The sequence below is a fragment of the Nicotiana tabacum genome, chromosome 8 (genome assembly GCF_000715075.1).
Source record: "Nicotiana tabacum cultivar K326 chromosome 8, ASM71507v2, whole genome shotgun sequence".
In the NCBI taxonomy this organism is placed as follows: domain Eukaryota; kingdom Viridiplantae; phylum Streptophyta; class Magnoliopsida; order Solanales; family Solanaceae; genus Nicotiana; species Nicotiana tabacum.
In genome coordinates, this window is record NC_134087.1 from 121,439,592 (window position 1) to 121,464,407 (window position 24,816).

General features: G+C 36.5%; 1 protein-coding gene across 3 annotated transcripts; it reads left to right on the forward strand.

Annotated features, from left to right (window-relative positions):
- The first annotated feature begins 2,211 nt into the window (after positions 1–2,211).
- Positions 2,212–24,094, forward strand: LOC107821200 (transportin MOS14). Of its 3 annotated transcripts, XM_016647620.2 has the most exons (27): positions 2,212–2,625; positions 4,582–4,659; positions 4,839–4,901; positions 6,700–6,747; positions 6,823–6,969; positions 7,185–7,316; positions 9,726–9,766; positions 12,868–12,959; positions 13,521–13,648; positions 15,365–15,440; positions 15,583–15,703; positions 15,779–15,878; positions 16,167–16,248; positions 18,486–18,568; positions 19,463–19,582; positions 19,678–19,729; positions 20,412–20,567; positions 21,073–21,196; positions 21,309–21,390; positions 21,466–21,554; positions 21,636–21,710; positions 21,802–21,856; positions 22,253–22,372; positions 22,455–22,547; positions 22,618–22,763; positions 23,144–23,321; positions 23,440–24,094. In XM_016647620.2, the coding sequence occupies exons 1-27, from the start codon at positions 2,503–2,505 to the stop codon at positions 23,716–23,718; spliced, it is 2,883 nt and encodes a 960-aa protein (XP_016503106.1). In that variant the 5' UTR covers positions 2,212–2,502; the 3' UTR covers positions 23,719–24,094. The 3 variants fall into 3 exon arrangements, with proteins under 3 accessions (XP_016503106.1, XP_075075681.1, XP_016503108.1); XM_075219580.1 differs by lacking the exon at positions 9,726–9,766 and having other exon boundaries at positions 2,266–2,625; positions 7,185–7,337; positions 12,851–12,959; XM_016647622.2 differs by lacking the exons at positions 2,212–2,625; positions 4,582–4,659; positions 4,839–4,901; ... (2 more) ...; positions 7,185–7,316; positions 9,726–9,766 and adding an exon at positions 12,393–12,575.
- The last annotated feature ends 722 nt before the right edge of the window (positions 24,095–24,816 follow it).

Here is a 24,816-nt window from a genome sequence, read left to right on the forward strand (position 1 = left end):
ACCGGAAAAAGATGAACCGAAATAATATTGTTATCGATAACATTTTTGCTTATAATGTTGCTGCTGAAATAATGCAACAAGATGAGGATCTTGAACCAAAATCTGTCAATGAATGTAGACAGAGAAATGATTGGCCAAAATGGAAAGACGCTATCCAGGCAGAGTTAACTTCACTTGGAAAACGTGAAGTCTTCGGACCCATAGTTCGAACACCTGAAGGCATAAAGCCAGTAGGGTATAAATGGGTTTTTGTGCGAAAATGAAATGATAAAAATGAAGTCGTTAGATATAAAGCACGACTTGTGGCACAAGGGTTTTCCCAAAGGCCTGGAATTGATTATATGGAGACATATTCTCCTGTAGTGGATGTTATCACCTTCAGGTATCTCATAAATATGGCAGTACAAGAAAAACTTGATATGCATCTAATGGATGTTGTTACAGCCTATTTATATGGATCATTAGACAACGAAATTTTTATGAAAGTACCTAAGGAATTTAAAGTGCCAGAAGCATATAAAATTTTTCGAGAAACTTTTTTCAATAAAGCTTCAGAAATCTTTATACGGATTGAAACAATCAGGACATATATGGTACAATCGCCTGAGTGAATACATGTTGAAAGAAGGGTACAAGAATGATCCAATTTGTCCCTGTGTCTTTATAAAAAGGTCTGGATCTGAATTTGTTATAATCGCCGTGTATATTGATGATTTAAATATCATTGGAACTCCTGGGAGCTTCCAAAAACAGTAGACTGTTTGAAGAAAGAATTTGAAATGAAAGATCTTGGAAAGACAAAATTTTGTCTTGGTCTACAAATTGAGTATATGAAAGATGGAATATTTGTCCATCAATCGACATACACCGAAAAGATTTTAAAGCGATTCTATATGGATAAAGCACATCCATTGAGTACCCCGATGGTTGTGAGATCACTTGATATAAAGAAAGATCCATTCCGACCTCATGAAAATGATGAAGAGCTTCTTGGTGCCGAAGTACCATATCTTAGTGCAATTGAGGCATTAATATATCTTGCCAATAATTCCCGACCAGATATAACTTTCTCAGTAAGCTTATTGGCAAGATTTAGTACTTCGCCAACACAAAGACACTGGAATGGTATTAAACATATATTCAGATACCTCCAAGGGACCATTGATATGAGTTTATTTTATTCAAATGAATCCAAGCCATCATTGATTGGTTATGCAGATGCAGGATATTTGTCTGATCCACACAAAGGTCGATCTCAGACAAGCTATTTATTTGCAAGTGGAGGTACAGCCATATCATGGCGTTCGACAAAACAAACTATGGTTGCTACTTCTTCAAATCATGCAGAGATAATAGCCATTCACGAAGCAAGTCGAGAATGCGTTTGGTTAAGATCTATAACTCAACACATTCAGCAAATATGTGGTATTTCTTCGAAAGAGAATATTCCAACAATATTGTATGAAGACAATGCTGCATGCATAGCTCAATTGAAAGGAGGATATATCAAAGGAGATAGAACAAAACACATTTCACCGAAATTCCTTTTCACTCATGATCTTCAGATGAATGGTGAAATAGATGTACAACAAGTTCGTTCAAGTGATAATTTGGCTGATCTGTTCACTAAGACATTACCAACCTCAATATTTGAAAAGCTGATATATAAGATTGGAATACGTCGTCTTCGAGACATTAAGTGATTTTTCATCAGGGGGAGTAACTACACGCTGCACTCTTTTCCTTAACCAAGGTTTTGTCCCACTGGGTTTTCCTGGTAAGGTTTTTAATGAGGCAGCAAACAATGCATATTATAAATAACTATGTACATCCCAATATTTTTTTTTGTAAGTTTTTAATGAGGCACATTATCTTACATGGACATCCAAGGGGGAGTGTTATGAATAGTTTGTACATTGGATACTACTTTGGATACTACATTGGATACTACATTGGATGCCCATGTTGTGAATAACTTTAAGATTAAATTTTCTATTTTATGTCCATCATCTTTACTTTTTATGCCTATAAAAGGCCATGTAATTGCAATGAAAAATTACACCAAAGTGAAAGAAGAAAACACTTCTCCATTCTCTCTATCTCTTCTTGTTTACATTTTACTGGATTGTTTTTATTTTATAACAAAATACAATATATTAGCACTCTTAGCAACATTGGTAAAACACCACGACAACGACAAAAATAACATTTGACATATCAAAATTTTTCCTACATTTTCCCCTTGAATATTCAAAATCCAAAGTCATGTGAGGACCAGTACAAAGCTATACCAGGATTTACTCTTATTCAAAAAGTTGTTCCCCCTTTCGACCATCGAGCAGTCATTGTGAAATTTCATCGAACGGTTGGGCTACACATCTCTTCGGAGCTCTCTCCTTCACTGATACCATTCATAACCCCTCAACTGAAGCGCCAAATAAACCCTCCAAAACTCTATAAATAGGATTTTGGGGCAATTTTGTGGAGCTGAAGTGAAGAGCTATGGAGCTACAGAACACAGTAAAAGAAGCCCTAAATGCACTGTACCATCACCCAGACGATGCCGTCCGAATGCAAGCCGATCGATGGCTACAGGATTTTCAACGCACTATTGATGCTTGGCAGGTTTTGACACAACTTTCCCTAATAATTGTTGTTTCGATCTTTCTAAATTCAATCACATGGGCACTCATATTAAGCAAAGTGGGATTTGGGTTTTCCAGTTTTGAGTATGAGATGGCTGAGCTGATAAAAAAAAATTCGATTTTTATTTAAGGGATAAGAACAAACCAAATCTTATTATCATTTCTGATTGACCTGAATAGAGGATTCATATAGCCGAATCCAACTAATCTGGGTTTGATGCATAGTTGATTGATTAGTTGATTTCTCGTTGGCTTGAGTTTTATTTGTATGGTTTTCAATTTGAATTATCAATAGTTAGGTTTCTTTGGGTTGCTGCAAATGCTGGTATATATTCAATAAGATACAGGAATTTAGAGTTCAATAAATTCTGGCTGGCACTGGAAATGTTAGGTGCATTTCCCAGCGAAGGCAAAAACCACTAGGTGATTCCTATCTTCCTAAGCCTTGGTGGACGCATTTACCCTGTACGAATGCTGGCGGGAGATAACATGGTACCCGTTAGGATAGTCGAGGTGCCCGTAGGCTGACTCGGATGCCACCATCATCAGGAACAAAAGACGGAAATGGGAGGTGCAGTTCCAATGGTGGTTGATGGTTTTTTAGGTGGGGTTATTGGTCTATAAGTAGTCCTTTTGAGCTCAACAGCATCTAAGCAAGCGCATATTCTTGTATATCAATGAGTTTCTGTGCGGCAATACTTTCATCTCTTATTAGGGTATTCAAATTGCAGTTTTTGGGCATACAAGGAGAATTGCATGTTCAATAGAAGGAGAACCTAGATACAGATTTAATTAGGGGAATTCATGCTTGCTTAAGAAATTATTTAAGAGCGTTTCAAGAGTACTTCAATGGTACTGAATTACTGTCATAATGATTGCAAATTTAATGGAATAATAAAGAAAGTGCAGGGCCATCATTGATATGCATGGGACACTCATCAATATGTCTGTATCACATGAGATGGCGTATTACAGGACAGTAAAAGTTGTCAGCAAATTATGTCCGAGTACTACCACTTTCTTTCTTAGACAAATGGAGACCCTCTGAGTCCAGTCCAATTCGCTTTATATTTGATTTAAGGAGCATAAATGCAACAACTTATAAGTATCTATCTCTGACTGCTGACTTAAATGTGACATACTCTTTTAACCATGTAGAAGAAGCAAATAACTAGCCTATTGTTGCGATTAGTCTGCTTACTAGGAGAAAAGGTATGTCGAGCACATTAAGTGACAAAGGGATGTTGTTATGTAAATCCCTTTTCATATGTATTAAAGTTTGACCATCTCATCTAAAAGCTTAAGCTGTTAGAGAGAACACACTTTTATATACTTAATTATCTCTTCAACACGGCCCCTCACGTGCAGGCTTCATTCATTTTTTTCATTGTCCAAGCACGAAAATTCATTTAATGGTGGCGGTGAGACTCAGACCCAGGACCTTTGTCTGCTCTGATACCATATTAAAGTGTGTGACCATCTCATCTAAAAGCTTAAGCTGTTAGAGAGAGCCAACTTTTATTTACTTAATTATCTCTTCAACAAGATGCCTTCCTTTATGTTCATAAGGTTTATGTGTCCATACAGATGGATGTTTCTTTTACGCTGGCTTGCATAAGAGTGAAAAGGATATAGCTGAGTCATATAGCCGACCCAACTAGTTTTGGATTGGATGTAGTTCATTGATTGATTGATTGATTGATTGATTTGATGTTCATGAAATTGAGGTACATGGTTGTTAGCATCTGTTTGTTTTAGCTCTCTCTCTCTCTCTCTCTCTCTCTCTCTCTCTCTCTCTCTCTTTGTCTCCCCTTTAACTTAATCCTTGTAACACTTGTAATTATCCGGCTAAAAATATGTCTTTTCTTTTGCACTTCCTTTTCTGTTACCATAGCATTGCGCTTGTCAATCTACTGAGTTTCTTGTCTTTGATTAGGTGGCTGATAATCTGCTTCATGATGCATCTAGCAATCAAGAAACTTTAATATTCTGTTCTCAAACTCTCAGAAGCAAGGTAATCTTCATATTGAGTGTGTGTGGAAGTCTGTTCACTTTTTTTCAGTTTCTCTATGAAGTATTTAGTTATTTACAAGTAAAAGCTACTGAAATGTTCTAATAAATGATATCAGTATCGATCACTGTCAGTATTTTCTAGCAGCAATTTAATAGGGAAATTTCCTATCTGATTGGTAGGTTCAAAGGGATTTTGAGGAACTACCTTCTGAAGCTTTTCGTCCACTGCGGGATTCTCTGAACGTGAGCGAGTTTTTATCATCTCTACATTATTAAAATTTACAACTTGACTTGTACAATTTTTTTTTTACAACTTGGATGTTTGACTCATTATCTTTAGAATTTATCAGTTTTTTTTCATATTGCCAGCAGATTGCTTACTTAGATTAACAACCACAAAATTGGAATCAAATATGTAGAGAACTGTTGCCTGCATGATGCTAGTAGGTGGGATTAAATTGATTCCTCGACCTTCCTGGAGTATGAAACTGTCTGTTGGCTACTTTTGATGTAAGGCACACGTTAAGTAGTAGCAATATAAGGAAACAAGTCCTAGGGATGAATGCTTGTTATCTGTCTGATTGAAACTGGAAGTGTTTTATTCCTAGGCAGTGGTCTCTCAGACCAGGTATTGTCACACCCCTTTCATGTTCCTGCACAGAAAAGAAAGTGATTGGGATAATATATTGGATTTGCTCCATTATTATAAAAACTATTTGATGGCTGGCCTTCCAACCATTATAGGGAGGCATGGACCAATATCACCTAATATTAATGTAATTCTTTTTTTTGGAAGTGAGTGAAGTATAATTTGCTGCATAATCTCAAATGTAGTTTCCTTGATGTTGGTATCGTTTGATTATATCATTCATATGCTTTTCTTTGATAACTGATAAGTAAACTACATTTCTTTTCGGATCCCCTTTACAGAAGAGGTATACAAAAAAGCTCTCCTTTTTTAGAGTTTTTTTTTCGTTGTTCAAATCTCTCTTTCAACTGTGTTGATAACTGAAAATGTCATGTATACTCCGCTTCAAAACTGGAAAAGTCATCTGCAAGTAAAATAAATTTTTCCCCCCCCCCCCCACCACCACAAGGTTTTCCACCTAATGACGTGCTGTGTAAAGCTCCAATCCTTTTGTTTGATGAAGTAATTAAAGTCTCGTTGATGAGAGCATCTAAAGTATGCAAAGCAGTACTTGTAAAGCTCCAATCTTCAAGGAATCACAATCAAAACAATACCATTATCTGAATCAGGAGACTTTCATCTAAATGTACTTGAGAAATACTTTGAATGTTCAATATAGGGAATACTTGTAAACATTATTGATATCCTAAATTGGGTTGACTTATATTTAAGAAGGACTATATTACACCCTCCATTCCAATTTATGTGACATAGTTTGACTCGATACGGAGGTTAAGAAAGAAATGAAGATTTTCGAAATTTGTGGTCTTAAACATGCCATAACATTTGTATGGCTATAAGATTTTTGAAACTTGTGGTCTTAAACATTGCCATAATATTTGTATCGCTATACAAGCTTCTCATTAAGGGTAAAATGGGAATGTCAAGTTAAATTATTTCGAAATATAGAAATGTATCATTCTTCTCGACACATACTAATAAGGAAATAATGTCACTTAAATTGTAACAGAGGGAGCAACAAAATATGAATCAAAAGGGAAATAACTTTGGATCCTAAATTTTAACATTCCAGTTAATTGGTGGGTGTTTTGGTTAACAGCTCAAATGTGATCTTTTACATGTAACTATGGCCGAGTCCAAGGTTGAGTGAAAACTTTGCTCCAATGCTGTGGTGGCTCAGTTGCCCAGCTTGATAAAAGCAAACTGTTGGTAAATAATTTTATCAATCAAACTGTTGTAGCTTGTATTAATAGTTACATAAGCTGCCGTCAGGTTTTGCTCTATATGTGCATAAACATATGCATTCTTTTTAAGTAGAAATTTGTATGTAGATTTGTCATAAATGTTATATTTTCCTACTGACTATGAGTTTTGGTAATTCTCAAAATGCAGACCTTGTTGAAAACATTTCATAAGGGTACCCCAAAAGTTAGAACGCAGGTAACCTAAGAATTTTTGACAAATATAATATGTGATGTTTAATGAAAAGATTCTGTACTAAATGCTTTACTATAGATTAGTCTTGCAGTGGCTGCTTTGGCTGTTCATGTGCCTGCAGATGATTGGGGAGATGGTGGTATTATAAATTGGCTGAGGGACGAAATGAATTCTCATCCCGAGTTTATACCGAGTTTTCTGGAGCTGCTTAGAGTTTTGCCAGAGGTGCTAGTCTCACTGTTTTAACTTAAAGAAACAGTAAATACTTGGTGCTTACTATGCTTTTTATTTGTTGAAAAGGACTGGGACACTTTGTTTGAATGTAAGATAATAAATGTTAGAGGTTGCAAATTTATGTCCTTGTTGTTGCATTTTGTGAGGAAAGCTTGCCTCTTTTATTTAAATGTTGAACAATATTGGTCAATCGTGTCTTCACACAGGAGGTATTTAACTACAAGATAGCTGCTCGTCCTGATAGGCGACGCCAGTTTGAAAAAGAACTAGCTTCTGCAATTGAGACTGCACTTAACATCTTGACTGCTTGTTTGAATATCAATGAACTTAAGGAGCAGGTGAGTTTACTTTTGCCTTTTGTGTCTCTTGAATGGACTTTGGATATTTTGACTAATTCAAGTTGCTGATTGATAAAATCTCATGATATGAATTTCCAGCTTGATGAATATATGAATAGTTAAGGTTGTTTGGCTTAGAGATTAGTTATGCAGGGATTAGTAATGCGAGTATTGTAAGGTATCGTAGTGCAAGAATTAGTAATACATGGATTATTTCTTGTTTGATGTATTAAAATTTAGTGTACAGCATAAACTTTAAAATATATGTTTATTTCTTAAACAAAATTAAAGTTTCTGTACTGCCATGAGCATTAATTTTTTCATTTTAATTGTTTTAATCCACATGTTACCAATACTTGCACTCCTATTCACATTCTACCCCGCATATATAATACATAGATTCCCGCATAACTTAAGTGGGTATTATTTATGAGAAAAGGAAAAGCAGGCAAGTTGCAATCAATACATTGCTTTAATTTATGCTATTTTATGTGGAGATCAAATATCCTTATCAAACCAACCGAACAACCCCTTAATGATTCTCTCTCACCAAATGGTAGTTTTGCCGAGCCTAGAGCATGGATTCCATTTTGACTAGAATTTCTGTCATCTCCTTTTAATTTATGTGTCTAAATAACTAACTGAGCCTCAAGATGGCTTTACATGAAGTTGCAACTAATTTTGGTCTGTGGATTTTGTGAATGAACTAAAACTATGGGGCTCTTTAGGTGTACCAACAATAGCCTTCATCACTTTCTGTGTAACTTTCTTTCTGCTCTTTCCCTAACTTACCTTTACATTCATGGTCATGCCAAACTACATAACATTGAGAAATCTTCTAATCAGTTTGTTGCACTTTATTTTTTTCTTGAGCTCACTAAGGTTGTTTGTTGGGGTGTATAGTGAATATAGAAACATCATAATGGTGCTGAGGATCATTGAGACAACGCCCTGATTTGAGTTGAAAATGGTTAGGCAAAAAGAAAGAGGTAATAGAAGAGAGGGTTGAAGCAGGCTACTTGTTAGTTTATAATAACTATCCTCAAAATTGAGAGTACATGGGGTATTTATAAACTGAGACATTTACGTTTGTGTCCTGTAACTGTCCTATCGTGAGTTATCTCATTTGAATATATGTTACTTGTGTAAATGGAGTTCTGCATCAATTATGCCTTTTTATGTAGGATTAGTGGCTAGGTGTACAATTTCTGCATAAGTAACATTAAAATTTTTGAGGGTAAGTTGGAAAATTTATTAGTCACAAGCATGGATGTATTGTTTTGCTCACTTTCTACTGCAACAATGGCAGATGTAGATGATGTAGGTGCCACGCTTGACTTAGTTATTAACACAATTTTTTAATGTAAATATCCCAGTGGCCCTTATTTTAAAAAAATGAGGTAAATAGCTCAGCATTCTCTTGTTGCTTGACATATTGAGTAATATTTTGAACCATTACTAAGCGAATAAGGGACCTCCTATTTATTTATTCTCATGTCACACCAGATGTTCATATGTAATTGCCCTACCCACGGTGATATTGTTCGCTTTGCGCCTTGGCTTGTACGGCTTTAAAACGCGTTACTAGGGTATGCGATTTGCTTCCTCATATACCTAGCATCTCTCAGTGTTTTGCCAATGCGGGATTTCTCTAGGCTGTTGCATACACCCCCCCTCTTAGGGACGGAACATCATTCCTGAGGTTTGCTCCCCCATCATCTCAAAGATGTGGGATTTTCCTAATTCAAACTTCAAAAATTGAACGTTGAGGTTTGCCCCGCCATCGCCCAAGGTTGCACGCCAAGTGGCTTTGATACTATATGCAATAGCCCAACTAGTGATATTGTCCCACTTTGGCCTAGGCTTGTATGGCTTTAGAACACGTCACTTGGGTATGAGCCTTGCTTCATTACTGTGTTACATGGACCCTTCATTGCTTGATGTACTCGTGTACAAGTGTAATATGAGTATGGATACTTCGTGCAGACTCTTCACAATAAAGTAAAATTCGCTAAACGACCTAGATCGTTCTGTATGCATAGCACACCCCTCTTGGATACCTGTCCGAGAAAGAGTCCTTGTAACATAGGTTCTCTACACAAGATATGGGGTCAGAACCTAAGTTGCTGCACATTGCCTTGGAACTGACAGCACAGCTGCTAGTTTATATGGATATTTGTCCGATCACCAGATTCTCTTAGCTCTTTCTGTACACACTCTGACCAACTAATTAGTGGGTGAATGCTTTAGAAAATCAAAAATATTTTAAAGGGAAGCTGCATTGCCTACTATTTACTTTTCATTTTTATTCATAGTTCTTCAAGATGAAAAATTGGCTCGCAGTTAGACTTGTGATTGATTTGGTATCTTTTCCTTTGATTACTAATTGGTTTTCCAATTACATGACAGGTCCTTGAGGCGTTTGCTTCTTGGCTACGGTTAAGGCATAGGTACTATTAGGCTTCTCTGCGTCTCTTGGTATTCAAATGCTGAATCTAGATTTTGCTTTAGCTCAAAACTGTAATCCTTGTTCGATGGTTCCTGTGTTGTTTTGCTCCCAAACTAAAGTTGCAGATTTGGGAAATTGGATCCTGGATTTCATGGAAAGCTAGCACATGATGTGCTCTTAACAATTTATTTCTGAAACTTTATGATGTATCTTCTTGATGCAGAAGATATGACATTTTTATTGGATATTCTTATGCTGTAATTCATAAATATTTAACAGTTCTTCTTAATGATTGAAACATCTTTAAGAGTTAGCATGCAGAGTGAGTGGGGTATGTATAATTATCAGTTAGAGAGACAAAAAAAAGGTGTCTACTATATTCAAACAGTTCGATTGCTGAATTATATAAAATCCCGCATCGGATTTACAAGGGCATCCAAGGGCGTTTATTAAAGTTTTGGGTTGGATGTTTTGCTCAGGTGGTATCAAAGCAAGTAGCTCGAGTAGGTAGAGGTTCTAAGAAAGTAGGTTGAGTAGGTAGAGGTCCTAAGTCTGAGTCTCTTTGCTACTGATCTGCACAAAATACTTTCACGTGCTTGGTCTAAGGAAAGGAATATAGTTTGCACACGAGGTGGCAGTTGCAGACCTAAATAAATCATTTAAAATGGGTGTTTTCTGTACCAAAGAAAATAAATAAAAGTGTTCTCCCTCTAATAGTTTAAGCTTTTAGATGAGGCGGTTTACGTAGCCTTCATCAATAAAAGTGTTCTCCCTCTAATAGTTTAGGCTTTTAGATGAGGTGGTTTACGCAGCCTTCATAAAAAATTAGGTGGTTTACGTAGTTCGAAATTAGCATAAGTGAATCAGCTAGTTTTTATTACTCCTAAAAAAATGAATCAGCAAGTTTGACTATCATTCGTAGGATTACTTGATCATAAGTATGTTAGTCAAACTTGCTGATTCAATCAGGCGTAGTTGCAATATCTGAAGATTGGATGGAGAGTAGTGAATAGATTATGAAGGAATTGCCACTTTTGTGGTATATTTTTCTGAAGTCATGGTACGTTGTTGTGCTGGACTTTCTGTCAGCATGTTTAGAAAAGAAAGAAGTGGGCTAGTGGATTTAAAATTATGTCCAGCAAGTAAAAGTTTTGACTGGATTTATCGGTGAAGTTGGATTTTTAAGAGATTGTTCCTTCCCACTTTGAAGGCATGTAGGTGAAATCCTGGGGATAGGAGTCAACCTTGCTCAGGGTATTGACCTAATCATTGACTAATGGAAGTTTTGGAGACCATTTAACACAAAGATTGGTTGAGATTTGAGTGTGCTTTATTGTGAAAAATGTGATATGGATTACATGGTTGTCTAACACCCATATTACCTAGTGATAGTGCTAGTGCTGATCACTCTAGTTTCTGTATATAATCTGTGCAGTAACTGGTGCATTTTCTTCTTTGGGAAAATACATAAATTACCCCTTAAACTTGTCTCAAAAACTTACTTACACACTTAAACTTTAGGTATAATTCTTTACCCCTATGCTTGTCTGAAGTGAGTCCAACACCCCCTTGAAAAGACATAACCAATCTTGTGACAGGTTGTGTCTTACGCGCGCCCCACACATCAGATGCCATGTAATTTTATCTTCTTTTCACGTACTTTTCGTTTTTTCACTCTTTTTTTACTTCATCTCTCACCCTTCTTCCCTCTCAAGTACCAACACCACCATCACTGTTTTCACGCTACCAGTCTACCACCAGTTCATTGTCATTTCTTATGAAGGGAATTTGACCAAATTTTGGCAAACAGTCTAAAGGTTCACAAAGGATGAAGCCTAATTTGGACCGTCCAATCAAAAACTTGTAATTCTGAGTCACAACCAAAGCCATGGCAGCCGCAATGTAACCGATGCGATTTTTGAAGAGCTCCCCAATAGTAAGCAGCATATCCATCTCACTCTCATCCTTTCCTATTTTTCAGGACCTATAACATTTATCTCATCATTTTTATTAAAACCCAGCTCACCGAATAAATCAGTGCTGGCAAATACCAGGCTTCTCGGGTTAGTTGCTAGCAATTTATGGGTCATAATCCCTATTTTGTGGATAAAAAATGGAGATTTGATGGTGATTCTGGGTGGGCTGAAAGCTGGATGGGTCTGCATGGGTTGTTTAGATCGGTCAGATTTTGAGTTTTAGGTGGAGGGTTAATGGAGGTGGTGTTAATGTTGGTTTTTGTGGAGAGGAAGGAGGTATCGTTACTTTTTTTCCAAATTACAGATTAAGAAAAACAATAATCAATTAAGGGACAGTGACCAATTGAAAAATGACACCTGTATAACTTAGTTATTTTTGAAGTTCCTTTTTTCTTCTCACGTGTGAGCAGGAAGGGTGAGGACACTTCCCTGCCATGTCACCTCTTAGGGGGCTACTAGTTCCACTTTGAACGAGAATAAGGGGGTAAAGGAATGATCGCAAAGTTAATGATCGCAAAGTTTAAGTGTGTAAGTGAGTTTTCGAGACAAGTTTAAGAGGTAATTTATGTATTTTCCCTTTCTTTTTCTTTACTGGATAGTGTTGCGTTGAGCATTCTTGGATATCATATTGCAGGTTGCATGGGCTATGTTTCAAAGACATTCATACTATCATGATAATATCTGTTGTAGAGTTTGTGTAAACTCGAAGCTCGGAAGCACATGAAATTGACTACTATGCAGTTTAGCAGTACCAGTGTTATGCACTTATATGGCACACAATTTACACAGAGAAATCACAGGACAAGGATTCATGTCTCTAGCTAAATTCCTTAGGTAGTATACGTATGTCCTATGAAAAGGAAGTTTTCTAATCTTACTTTACTTTTTGATGTATTAAAGTGCAATTATTAGATATACCAGGATTTTCTTGTAATAAGTCTCTTCTCTCCTCTTTTTCTTTTTTTCTTTCTTATTTCTGCATGTGTTAGATTCTCAATCAATTGCATACTCTTTTAGAACTGAACTTTTATTTTGTTCACTCTGTAAATCTAGTGTGCGTCAATTTTCTATTTTTTCTGAACATAAAAGAACATTGTTGCTTAATACAGCACATCTTCTATTTCAGGGTACCTGCATCTGCCCTTTCTTCACACCCTTTAGTGCTTGCAGCTCTCTCAAGCTTGAATTCTGAAATATTGTCTGAGGCCTCAGTTAATGGTACTATGAATGTTATGAGTTAATGAACTTTCTTGCTGTAAGTTCATTATGATGATCTTGTGTTATTAGTGCATCAAACTACTATGCTATCCACTTGTCTTAAGCTGTTCAAGGTAATCTATTGGGGGATCAGTACTTCAGTAGTTCCTATTCCCTGAAGTCCCTTCATGAAGCGAGTTGTCGCTATGATGGAAATAAATCTATCCTAAACCTATTCAAATGAAACTTAGATTATAGAAAATCTCTAACTGTTGAAAGAGAATGCAACTGAAGTTCAGAGGTAGTCACTGCTTAGTAGGATTAAGTTTAAACTAGGTCCACTATTTGTGAATCCATTCTTACTGATAAATGGTCTATTTGGCTGTTTCATGTTATAAACGTCAAGTTTTACTGTTGTGCAGTAGATTGATAAGACAAAATATATTTTGTTTCATCGCCTACTCCCTTGCTCTTTTGTACTTATTAGTGGCTTTCAGTTCTTCTGAATTTTATCATGATTATGTGCTCGCTACACCATGTTTGATGGAATTCACTATGTTTTCCCAATACCATTTTTTGCAGTCATTTCTGAATTGATACACTACACAGCAGCAAGAAACTCTGGTGGAGTGTCGTCGCAATTGCCCTTGATTCAAGTAATTGTTCCTCAAGTTATGAATCTGAAACCTCAGCTTAGAGATCCTTCAAAGGTATATACCTTGTGCATTGAACAGAGAAGTTCTGATTGGTTCATTCTTTTCTTTTTTTCCCAAAATTACAAGAAGTAATATTTAGGCATTTAGAAATTTGTTGACATTTTTTTTGGGAGGCATTCTTGATGAAAAGATGTTAACTGCAGAATATTATATGGTGATCAGAAGGAAAACCAACATGTTACTTGTAGTCTTCTTTGTCTTTTGGTGTTAAGAAAATCTAAATACACTACCTTTTAATACCCTGAATGACGGGATCATTTTAAGGCTGGTATGTACAAATTTCCATTCCTTCCGGGGTCCCAATTTGGGCAATTCCCCAAAATCTTATTCTAGGCCTTCGTGTTCCCTGTAGAATGCTTTTTACCGGTTGAAACTAACCTTTCAAAAATTTTGTTAGCTCCCAATGTCTGCTATCTTATTCCTCCTATGCACTTGTTTTATTTATTGTGTAGAATGTTATGAGCGTAATTTGCTTGCTCTACTGCTGATCGTTGGGCAGTTTACCATTATGCAGAACTGGTTGGTGGGTTCTCTAGTTGCAATTAGTTGAAAGTAAATTTAAATGATATTGTTGGGGCTACTTTTTTGTTTTGATAAGTCAAGATCATTTATTGACATCGCCCTAAGATGGTGTCAAAAACTATTTACAGACTGAATGGGTGGCTCAACCACCATTCTGTATTAAGTTATTCCACTCATCTGATATTCTTTCTTTTCATTAAAGAATGTATAACTTTGAATCCAAAAAATACATGATGGTTTTTCATACTGCCTTGTTCTTTTGCCGATCCTTTGCGTCCCTCAACTAGTGATTGCCTCTGCCACCATCATCAGCATCACCCAGGTTACATTGAACATAGAAATTTCCAGGTTCTATAACACAGTTGTAAACCTGCAATTTAGCAAGATACCGTTTGTATTTACCCTCCCTTACACAAACACGACCCTCCTGTTTCTTTCATTAAACTCGCATGTTGTAGTGTGCACCAAGTCAAGAAAGCTACCCTTTTAGGTGCCTCGGTATCTCACACCGCCACACCTTCCTTATTCCTCCAGACTTCCCTCTAATCCATCATTTGCAAACTTCTATAATACAATTTCACCAGAAACTACTTTGCACGCCTTTCCCTTTTCTATACCATCCTATCTTCTCATCTCATACTGGTTACTAATATTCCTGTAAAGAAACCCTCACTCTCTCCCCTTTCTGAGTCTTTTATAACCATGTAAAAGTTATGTCCCATGTAATTCCATGATGTTCCCACCTCAGATATTCAAATACTTAGGCATCTCTGTTGGTCACCACATTGTAAGCATGTGGAAATGCTTCCTACGGAGTAGTATCGCCACACCATCTCACTTCCAGAACTTAACTCTCAGGTTATTCTATATATTTAAGGACGGTATTCTTTCCCTTTAGAATTCCCTTCCTCAAATTAACACTATAAGTATTCATTGCTATCCCCGAACACCATCCATTGTCTGCCAATCCATTTGTACGAAGTTCTTGGTAGTTTATGTCCTTGTGCTCTATTTTCACAAGCTTCCATCCCGTTCTCCATCCCGATCAATTGGTTGAACGGGTTTGCATGACACAGTAAGTTATGGAGCTTTAAGTAGTTGTTTCGTATTTTCTTTCTCTGTTTATAATTTTCTGTGTGGAAATGGCTGTTTCCTTTAATCATCTGTTGTTTATTTCGTCACTTCCAGGATGAGGAGGATATTAAAGCCATTGCTCGTTTGTTTGCTGACATGGGCGATGCATATGTTGAATTGATTGCCACTGGTAGCTATCCTTTCTTTCTTAGTCCCTTCCACATGTAAATTTTCTTTTTCTTGGATTGCCCAAAGAAGATTGGCGTGGATAAAAAACCATATGTGATATTAGTTCTTAGTTATGTATAACCAAACATGACCACTTTATTCAGGTTCTGATGAATCAATGCTGATTGTACATGCATTACTTGAAGTTGCTTCACATCCCGAGTTCGATATTGCTTCTATGACATTTAACTTCTGGCACAATCTTCAGATGATTTTGACAGAAAGGTAAATGCTGTTTGACTTTTCAAATCAGTGTATTTCTGCAAAATAAAGTTTGCATCTAAAATTTTACTTATTCAGGGAGTCGTATACATCTTCCGGCAATGAAACTTCCATTGAGGCAGAGAAAACTCGTAGGTTGCAGGTTTTCAGTTCATCATATGAATCACTCGTCTCCTTGGTGAGTCATTTTGGATTAGGAGTAGACAGTTTGGTTTAGACGTACAAAGATTTATAGGGTTGCTTAATCAAAAGATTTATAGTGTTCAACTTATCATGCATGGCTTCGTATCGATCTATTGTTATGTCAAGGGGCAAGAACTAATTTATTTTCTTCAGGGACGTGATTCCAGTGGTTTATAATCACCTAGATTTTTTACCCATGACCCCGCGCATAGTGGGAGCTTGGTGCACCGGGCCGCCCTTTTATACTACTTTTGAGTTTATGCTTGATTGTATTTATTTTCAGGTTACTTTCAGAGTTCAATATCCTCAGGATTTCTCTGATCTTTCAACGGAGGACCAGAAAGATTTCAAGCAGACAAGATATGGTACTAATTACTCAATAGACCGTTCCCTAAACTTAATCTGGTTTTCTTAAAGATGTTTATCATTAATTGTATTTGCCGAGGCAAAATGTGATTATACAGAGAAGTATCTGATTAATCTACTACTAAATGCTTTGTTAGTTGTTTGTCTCTTGACACGTTGAAGCTTGCCTTTTGTAGTTTGTCATTTTGTAGATAGTATATGATACCTTGTCTTTTATGGTCTGTAACATTACTGTCAAGAATCCCATTTGCGCTAAGCAAACTCGAGTAGCAGAGTTTGGTGTTTGCAGCATAACTTATACGATGTTTAATGTGCAACTTTTTTTTTTGTTGATAAAGTAATTAATATTAGTGATGTTTGTGCACAAAATCTCCCATTCAAGAAGTGTATCAAAAAGTAGAAAACCTACAAAAATATGGTTTTCTACGGACGTCACCCAATCTTCTATTCTTTGGGGAACTTCATGGGTATACCAAGAGGAAATAAGGGATAAGAGGCTACTCTGCAACCGTACAAAATTCATCTCTACCCCTTCAAAAGCTCTCATATTTCTTCATAGTTTGCAGCATAAAAGCTCCGCATTACTAATTTGATCTCGCTTAACTAGTACAATGTTTGATTTATGGTATATAATTCTCCATCACTAATGCAATATTTTGGTTTGCATTATTGAACTCTACATTGCTAAAACTCGCATAACTCATATGCGAATCTATGTTTTACTTTTATGCATGTGTATCATGTGGAATAAGAATGCATGTATTAGCAATATCTGGATAGAAGTATCTAAAGATAAAAATGCCCTAAAGTAGGAATCCTTGTATAACAATCCCTAAATTAAACCTTACACGACCAACCTGTGAACCAAACAGCTCCTTAGCGTTATTCTACCATGAGCTTATTCAGTTTCTTATTTTGCATAAAATTAGTCCAATTAGCTTTAACCCTCGAAAAATATGAGCAGCAGTTTTGGAATGAAGTAATTCTAATATCATTGCATTTTATGATCAAATATTCATTTAAATGTACTGTTCATGCATTTTATGTGACCACACACTCTTCCACTCCCCTCATAGTATCTCCCAAAGAAATTGATTAAATGTCTAATAAATTAACAATTATTAGCTGGGGTTTGGTTTCACCATGCTTCATGACCCAGAAGGCATATTTAGTTGATCGAGTTGGATTTTGGGAGCTTTTGGCAGTTTCTTATTAGGTGCCAGAAGACCCGTGGCCCTTTTCTATGATAAGATAAGGTAAAATTCATGTATTAAGTACCAAGGAGGTACTCCAAAAGTACAGGGATATACAGCCTATAAGAGAAACATCTCTCTCAGTTTACAGAGAATAAAAAAAAATTAAAGTTTACGGAGAATCCAAAAAACTAGAGTACTGGGCCTATCTTCTACCATACTACTCTTACACAAAAATATAAATTCTTCGAAGATCTGTTTTTAACATAAGAAATATGCTGTTTTATCCCTTCAAAACATCTTTTATTAGGTATTAGAGGACCCTTCGCCCCTATCTTCTACCATACTACTCTTACACCAAAAATATAAATTCTTCGAAGATCTGTTTTTAACATAAGAAATATGCTGTTTTATCCCTTCAAAACATCTTTTATTAGGTATTAGAGGACCCTTCGCCCCTAAATGGAGAGGTAGTACCTGTTGCCTCTGTCTCGACAATGTTATCATGATTCAGAACTAGCAAAGACTATTTCCTTCATTATCCTGAGCTTTATCGAATTATCTTGCATATGCCCCTCGCTGGTGTGATCATCATGCAGAAGTTCTCCGTTTTGCTTTATGCTTTGGTTGTTTTAAGGTAGGTGACAGAACTTTTTGGTTTGATTTATTCTTTGGCAATTCACATCTTGTGGGCTTTCTTTTCTGTAGAAAAAGAAGAATGCTTTTTATATTGGAGGACTGTAATGGTATTAGTGCATTTATAAGCTTCTAGTTGACTGGTTTTCTGTCTTGCTCCAAGTAAGACATAGCATATTCTCAAGGAGCTAGTCTCTTGGCTCATTGATATGCATCAAGTGTCTAGCTCAATTTGTACCATCTATGCACCTTACCAGTTATTTCCTTGATGGCATTTTCTTTATTACCATGCTGGTCTTGGAATTTTGACCAATCATGAATGTGCAACAGCAACTGTGCTGAGAAGAAATGTAAGCTATTCTCTTTTGCACCATGCTAACTTACTCCGTGATGCTGCCATGTGCCAGCTGTTGCAGATGTCTTGATTGATGGAGCATTGGTTTTAGGAGGTGAACCTACACTGAAAATTCTCTATATGAAGCTAGTTGAGGTGCGTGCTACTACTGCAATCCTAGAGAAATCATTCACTTTCTCAAATTAATGTACCAAAACCATTTGATTAATGTAAGCCACCAAAAAATTGTGACAAAAATTTAGAGGATCCTTCGGGTAGAATCAAGACTAGGTTAATGCCGTTAACTTTGAAGTTTTCCTTTGGGGCTGTGGACGTGTTGACTACGTTAGTTTGCTTTGCTACATTAGTGAAATTGACTTATTTGTATTATTCTGGATATTGTACAAAAAGAAATTTACTAAAAGGTGATGTCTACTTGCTGAGAGATTTCTTCTAGTTGAGGCCTGCCAAAGGATTGAGTCAGCTGTAGTGGTAATTATAATGCTGCTGCCTAAGTTTGTGCTTTGGCCTTTCTTATAGTTGGTGGTCATCCTGGCTTCCTTGTGTTGCCTCTCAGCTTATTTTAAACAAAATTTAGTGTATAAAAACAATTCATATTGACTCTTTTCTCTCACATAAGTACAAAATTTCTACCCAGCTGGTATATTTAAATTGGACAAATAACAACCAATTTACAATAGAACAGTTGAGCAATCAATTATGCCCACATAATGTTGTGTCGTGAAAGTCCTTATAAAAGAAAAGTTATGTCGCGATAGTCTATAACTTAGCATATCGGATGTTCTATCTGCAAGTAAAACTTGAAAGCTTTATGTCCTAGGGTGTAGCATTGATCATTCTACTCATTTGGAATTGTTATTTGATTTCTCCAAAGTTAAAAGTTATCTTAGATGCATCGTACATGCAGTTAGGTTTAAATTTTTGATAAAAAGTTCTCTTGCAATTATTCTGTACAAAAAGTCCTTGTTATCAATATGCGGCCGTAGAATTGCATTTATTTTTAGATGTTAACTTTTGATGATTTTACAGGCTATCAATCACTGTGGAAAAGATCAGCATTCTGATTGGCGCCCTGCAGAGGCTGCCTTATATTGTATACGAGCTATATCAGATTATGTATCTGATACTGAAGCTGAAGTGATGCCACAGGTTTGAATGTTGATTGAAAGTTATGTCCATGCAAATTCGTTCTACTTAAGACATTTTGTGTTAAATTGTTTCTTTACTACTTTATTAACTTGCAGATTATGTCTTTGCTTCCTAAGTTGCCTCATCAACCCCAACTACTCCAGACAGGTAATTAATTGTTTCCATCCAAGCGAGAGGTTTCTTGAATCTCACATATTGGTAGGGTAGGGGGATCACATTGTTTCATTTTTCTTTACATATGGGATTATTTTGATAAAATTTACCTATGGGATTATAGCCAAACGAAAACAATCCAAACTAGAGGTTGGATTCTAGTTCATATTAGCACCAAAAGTGTTTTTTAGTCTTTCCACAACCACCCTACTCTTATACACCATTCTGCCTCCTAACTGCTACCTTCCAACTATTATTTTTTTGTCATTTTTCTTTAAACTTCAAAGTTGTGCGAAGGGAAGGGGACTGTGAATGGGATACAGTTAGGAGATGATGTGATTGAATAATTCTTATGCCATATTTGGTCTAGTAATTAGGTGTAGAGTTCTAGTAAAATTTTATATGATTATTGTAATTAAATTGATAGACCTTATCAACAATAAGTAGATTGATAAAAGAGATATGAGTAGGGTAAAAATCATTGTAGTGGGTGTAGGGGGAATGAATGGAGTTGGGGGATGGTCAGGGCAAATGGAAAAAGAAGTTTTTGATCATTTAGCCAATCTGATTTTTAGTGCAATTATCTGCTAAATGCTCCAAGGCTATATCTTTCTACTGCTGGATAAGCTACTGATTTGACTATTCTCATTTGTACTTTTAATTTACTATCTTCCAGTCTGCTTAACAATTGGAGCTTATTCAAGGTGGCTTAATGCTGCATCAAGTGGACTCTCATTCTTGCCCTCACTCATTGATATTCTTGTGAGTGGCATGAGTATGTGTGAAGATTCTGCAGCAGCTGCTGCTTTAGCTTTCAGACACATATGCAATGGTAAATGCTTCGTTCAGGTCCTCATGTTTGTATTTAGCTATTTTAAGTGTTACTTTTCCTAAATTCTACCTTTTATCTAAAAAAAGTGTTTTAGTAAAAGCACTGATTGTTTTGTTCTATACTCATTTTCTCCTTTATATCACTGGGTAGTGTTTATTTTTATATATATATTTTTTTATGTTGTGTGTGTCTGCAACAGATCTCTATTATTTGACGCATTGATGTAATTTTATCACCCTACGGTTGGGTTCTGTCCACAATTTATTAATGCTTAAAAGACTAGTTGGTGGATATTGATGTACCTCTTGTTTCAAATTTATTTCCAGTTTATCTGTGGTAGAATTTAAGGATATATCATTTTTTAAATTTTGTGAATTGCATCTTGATTACTCAGCGCCTTTGAACAAATGACCTGGTGAATTTGCTCCTTCCCTGAGTTAACATTCTGGCCAGAGTTAATAGTTCTCTAGTTAAGCTTGTTTCGAAATTTTTGTTGTCATTGTAGATTGTAAGAAGAAGCTTTGCGGGTCCTTAGATGGTCTGTTTCAAATTTATCAAACGGCAGTTATTGGGGAAGGCCCCTTCAAAGTTTCTGCGGAAGACTCGTTGCATCTGGTTGAAGCTTTAAGGTATTATCTACTTCGTAGAAGCTGATCCCTAAGTTAGACTCTTTATCTTGTTAAATCAATAGTCTCACCACTCTCCCTGCAAAATAAACACACTAGTCCCCTACTTTTGCAGTATGGTTATTACAGAACTTCCTTCAGAACAAGCTAAAAAGGCCCTTGAAGCAGTATGCTTGCCATCTGTTGCTCCATTACAAGTTAGTCTCCTTTCTAAGATTTTCGGAATGACTTTTTAAAGTGTCAAAATACCAATAATTTGAGATTACTCTCAGGAGATGATCAATCAAGGTCCCCTGGTTTTGGGGCAAAAAACCGCTCGTGAATTAACTGTTCATTTTGATCGACTTGCAAATATATTTAGGTAAGAAGCAATTACCTTGTATCGTCTTTCATCTTGATTTTATTTGCATATTGTCAATTTTGGGACTGAAACCATTTGCAGATATGTAAATCACCCAGAAGCGGTTGCAGATGCAATTCAAAGACTTTGGCCTATTTTCAAAGCCATTTTTGATGTGTAAGAAAGCTGTTCGCTGTAAATATTATTTTTGGGATAATTCTTTGATTATAAGCTTGCCTGATTGTTGTTTCTGACAATATTCACATAGTCGTGCTTGGGACATGCGAACAATGGAGTCTCTTTGCCGGGCTTGCAAAAATGCTGTAAGTGCTATTATCTATGCCATCTCCTGCCTAGGGGTTCAAGGAAATTATTTCTCAAGCCGCCTAATAATGGAAATGCTGTAGTGGCACATCTACTGTCACTATGTGCGGTTTTTCTTAGTCCTTTGAGTGCTTCTTGCTCGTCTCTTCCTTATTCTTGTGCCTCTTGACATCTAACATCAATGACTGATTACTTTCTGCTTTCAGTGAATTTTTGCTGAGATATGTTGCTTAATGTCGTGACCTCAAACTGCGTTATGTTCTGTTGAATTATGATTGATATAACCCCTCCAGATTGATTAAAATGATCTGGTCTGAACTCTGACAAGTGGGAGCTTGTCCAACAGCGAGCCAAATGGTATTACATTCCCTAACTCTAATGATTTCACCCATTAGGTACGAACTTCTAAGAGGCTCATGGGAGTTACGATTGGGGCGATGCTGGAGGAAATACAAGGACTATACGGACAACACCACCAACCCTGTTTCCTTTATCTCTCTAGTGAAGTCATTAAGGTATTTGAGTTCTGTTACATTGCAAAGTTTTAACCAAATTTGCAATCGCCATTTTGAGCAACAGTTGGAACGTCTGCTGCAGATATTTGGTTCTGATCCAACTTGTGCAAATTACTTGAAAGTTCTCATTGAGTCTCTCTTTAGCCATACAGCGTGTCTTCTTACAAAGATTCAGGTGCAGTCTGTTGCTTGATTTTGCATTTTATTGCTAGCTACATATGCTAATTTCGAAATTTGGGCTATAGGATTTCACTTCCCGTCCGGATATAGCAGATGATTGTTTTTTGCTGGCATCAAGATGTATTCGCTACTGTCCTCAACTACTTTTTCCATCTCTTGTGTTTCCATCATTGGTGGATTGTGCCATGGTAGGCATCACCGTGCAGCATAGGTAAAATCCTCTCTATTTGGAAGTTCTTGCCTATATACATCTGTTTGATGTAAAAAAGAAGCTCTGGTTCAGATATGCAGAATGGGTGAAGATGGTGTATTCTGGATAGTACCATAAAATAATTGTGAGACTATGTGAAGCCATATGTCTTATGGTTGAATCTTCAAGGCCCCAATAGTTTTGGTCCTTCATGCATAGACGCTATTGTTGAGATATATACCTTCATAGGCAAAACTTTAATGTACCTTTATCATTTCATTAGGGGCTCTTGCAAAGACAACTAAGATTTACTTCTCCTACAGTAGTTTCATTATCCTTTTCATCTGGTATTTTATAAAGTTTTGATTGTTCTAACTATTGAAGCATTGACTGTATTGTAGGGAGGCGTCCAATTCAATATTGAATTTTTTATCCGACATATTCGATCTTGCAAACTCTACCCAGGGAGAAAGTTGCCTATCCATAAGGGACAGTGTAATTATTCCTCGAGGACCCACTATCACCAGAATTTTGGTTGCTTGTCTAACTGGAGCCCTTCCCAGCTCACGACTAGAAACAGTAAGTACACATCCTTACCTTCTACAGAAGGCAGATGAGTTAAAAAGAAAGGTGCAGGATTCTTGTGTTGACAGTTAATTTTTGTCACTTACTCCGAGCTGAGCTGTTTCCTCTGTAGGTAACTTATGCTCTATTGGCATTGACCCGGGCATATGGATTGAAAGCCCTTGAGTGGGCAAAGGAATGTGTGTCCTTAATTCCATCAACAGCTGCTACAGAATTGGAGAGGACCAGATTTTTACAAGCTTTGTCAGATGCAGCCTCTGGGGCAAATATGAATAATCTGGTGGTCCCAATTGAAGAGCTTTCAGAGGTTTGCCGGCGTAATCGAACTGTTCAGGAGATAGTTCAAGGAGCTTTGAGGCCACTTGATCTGAACATAGTAGCTGTATCATAGGGGAGATGGTGCGGGGGGCCTTTTTTTTTTACCGTTGCCCTTCTCTCAGGCGGTAGTTTTTCATGATTCTTTGGAGGCCTTATTTCATTGTTTGTCCATTATTGCGGCTTGCTTATTTATACGAGTTGATGCGGCAAAAGGGTGGTGTTGTATTATTGTAACAGTTCTCTTGGCTTGGCCTTCACTTTTGGCCCTTTTCGTTTTTAGGGATTTTTTTTTCGAGGGAGAGGAGTTTCCAGTTTTGAGGTTTAATCCTGGAGTTCAAAGTATAAGCTTCTTGAATTTGGTGAGATTTTCCAGTTTAACAGTGTACAGAAAAAATACATCAAACCGTGTCACTTGTGCAGATAATGAAAGTTGCTTTCAATACGTTCAATAGATGAATGCTGGGGAAAGGAATGTGGCATCTTTATTTCATTATACGGATATCTGGTGCGGCTTTATGGTATTGATCGTACCGTTATTGTTTCAACAAATTAAAAGTATATAGATGGCCTAAAGAATGCCAAAGTCTTGGAATCGAGGTGGCTCAATCCGTAACCCACTAAAATTAGTGATAATGAAAAAAGGCACCAAGTAATAAAATTAGTTATTCTCTCTATGAACGTGGTTTTCTTTCCCGTTTAAGATAATAAACTGGGAATCTTCCACCAAATAAATTCAAGATTTCCCTATAAATTAGTAAAGAAAGAGTTTGCAATCAAGAAGTCGACGCTGGATGCTGATATAAAAAGGAGTTTTAATTAGTTAATTGTCTGGATGTGTCAAAAGCATGAAGTATGCACCTTCTTATCAGCAAAGGTTTTTGATTGATTAATCTAAGCATGCGCCTTCTTATTAGTATATACTTTTAATTGATTAATCTTAGCATACACTGTATGACCGTACTTTCTATTCCACAAGGCGGAATAATTATATAGAACACATCACAAAACGTTGTTATGGTAAAAATATTACAATTATATGGAGTAGTATATTGGCTCATCCCTTGAACTAATTTCCTGTAAATAATACTCCAAACAAAGTCTAATGGCCACTAGATTCTTCTCTCATTTCCATTATCTTGTCAACATTTTCTGTTCGTGGCTAATTCAAGTA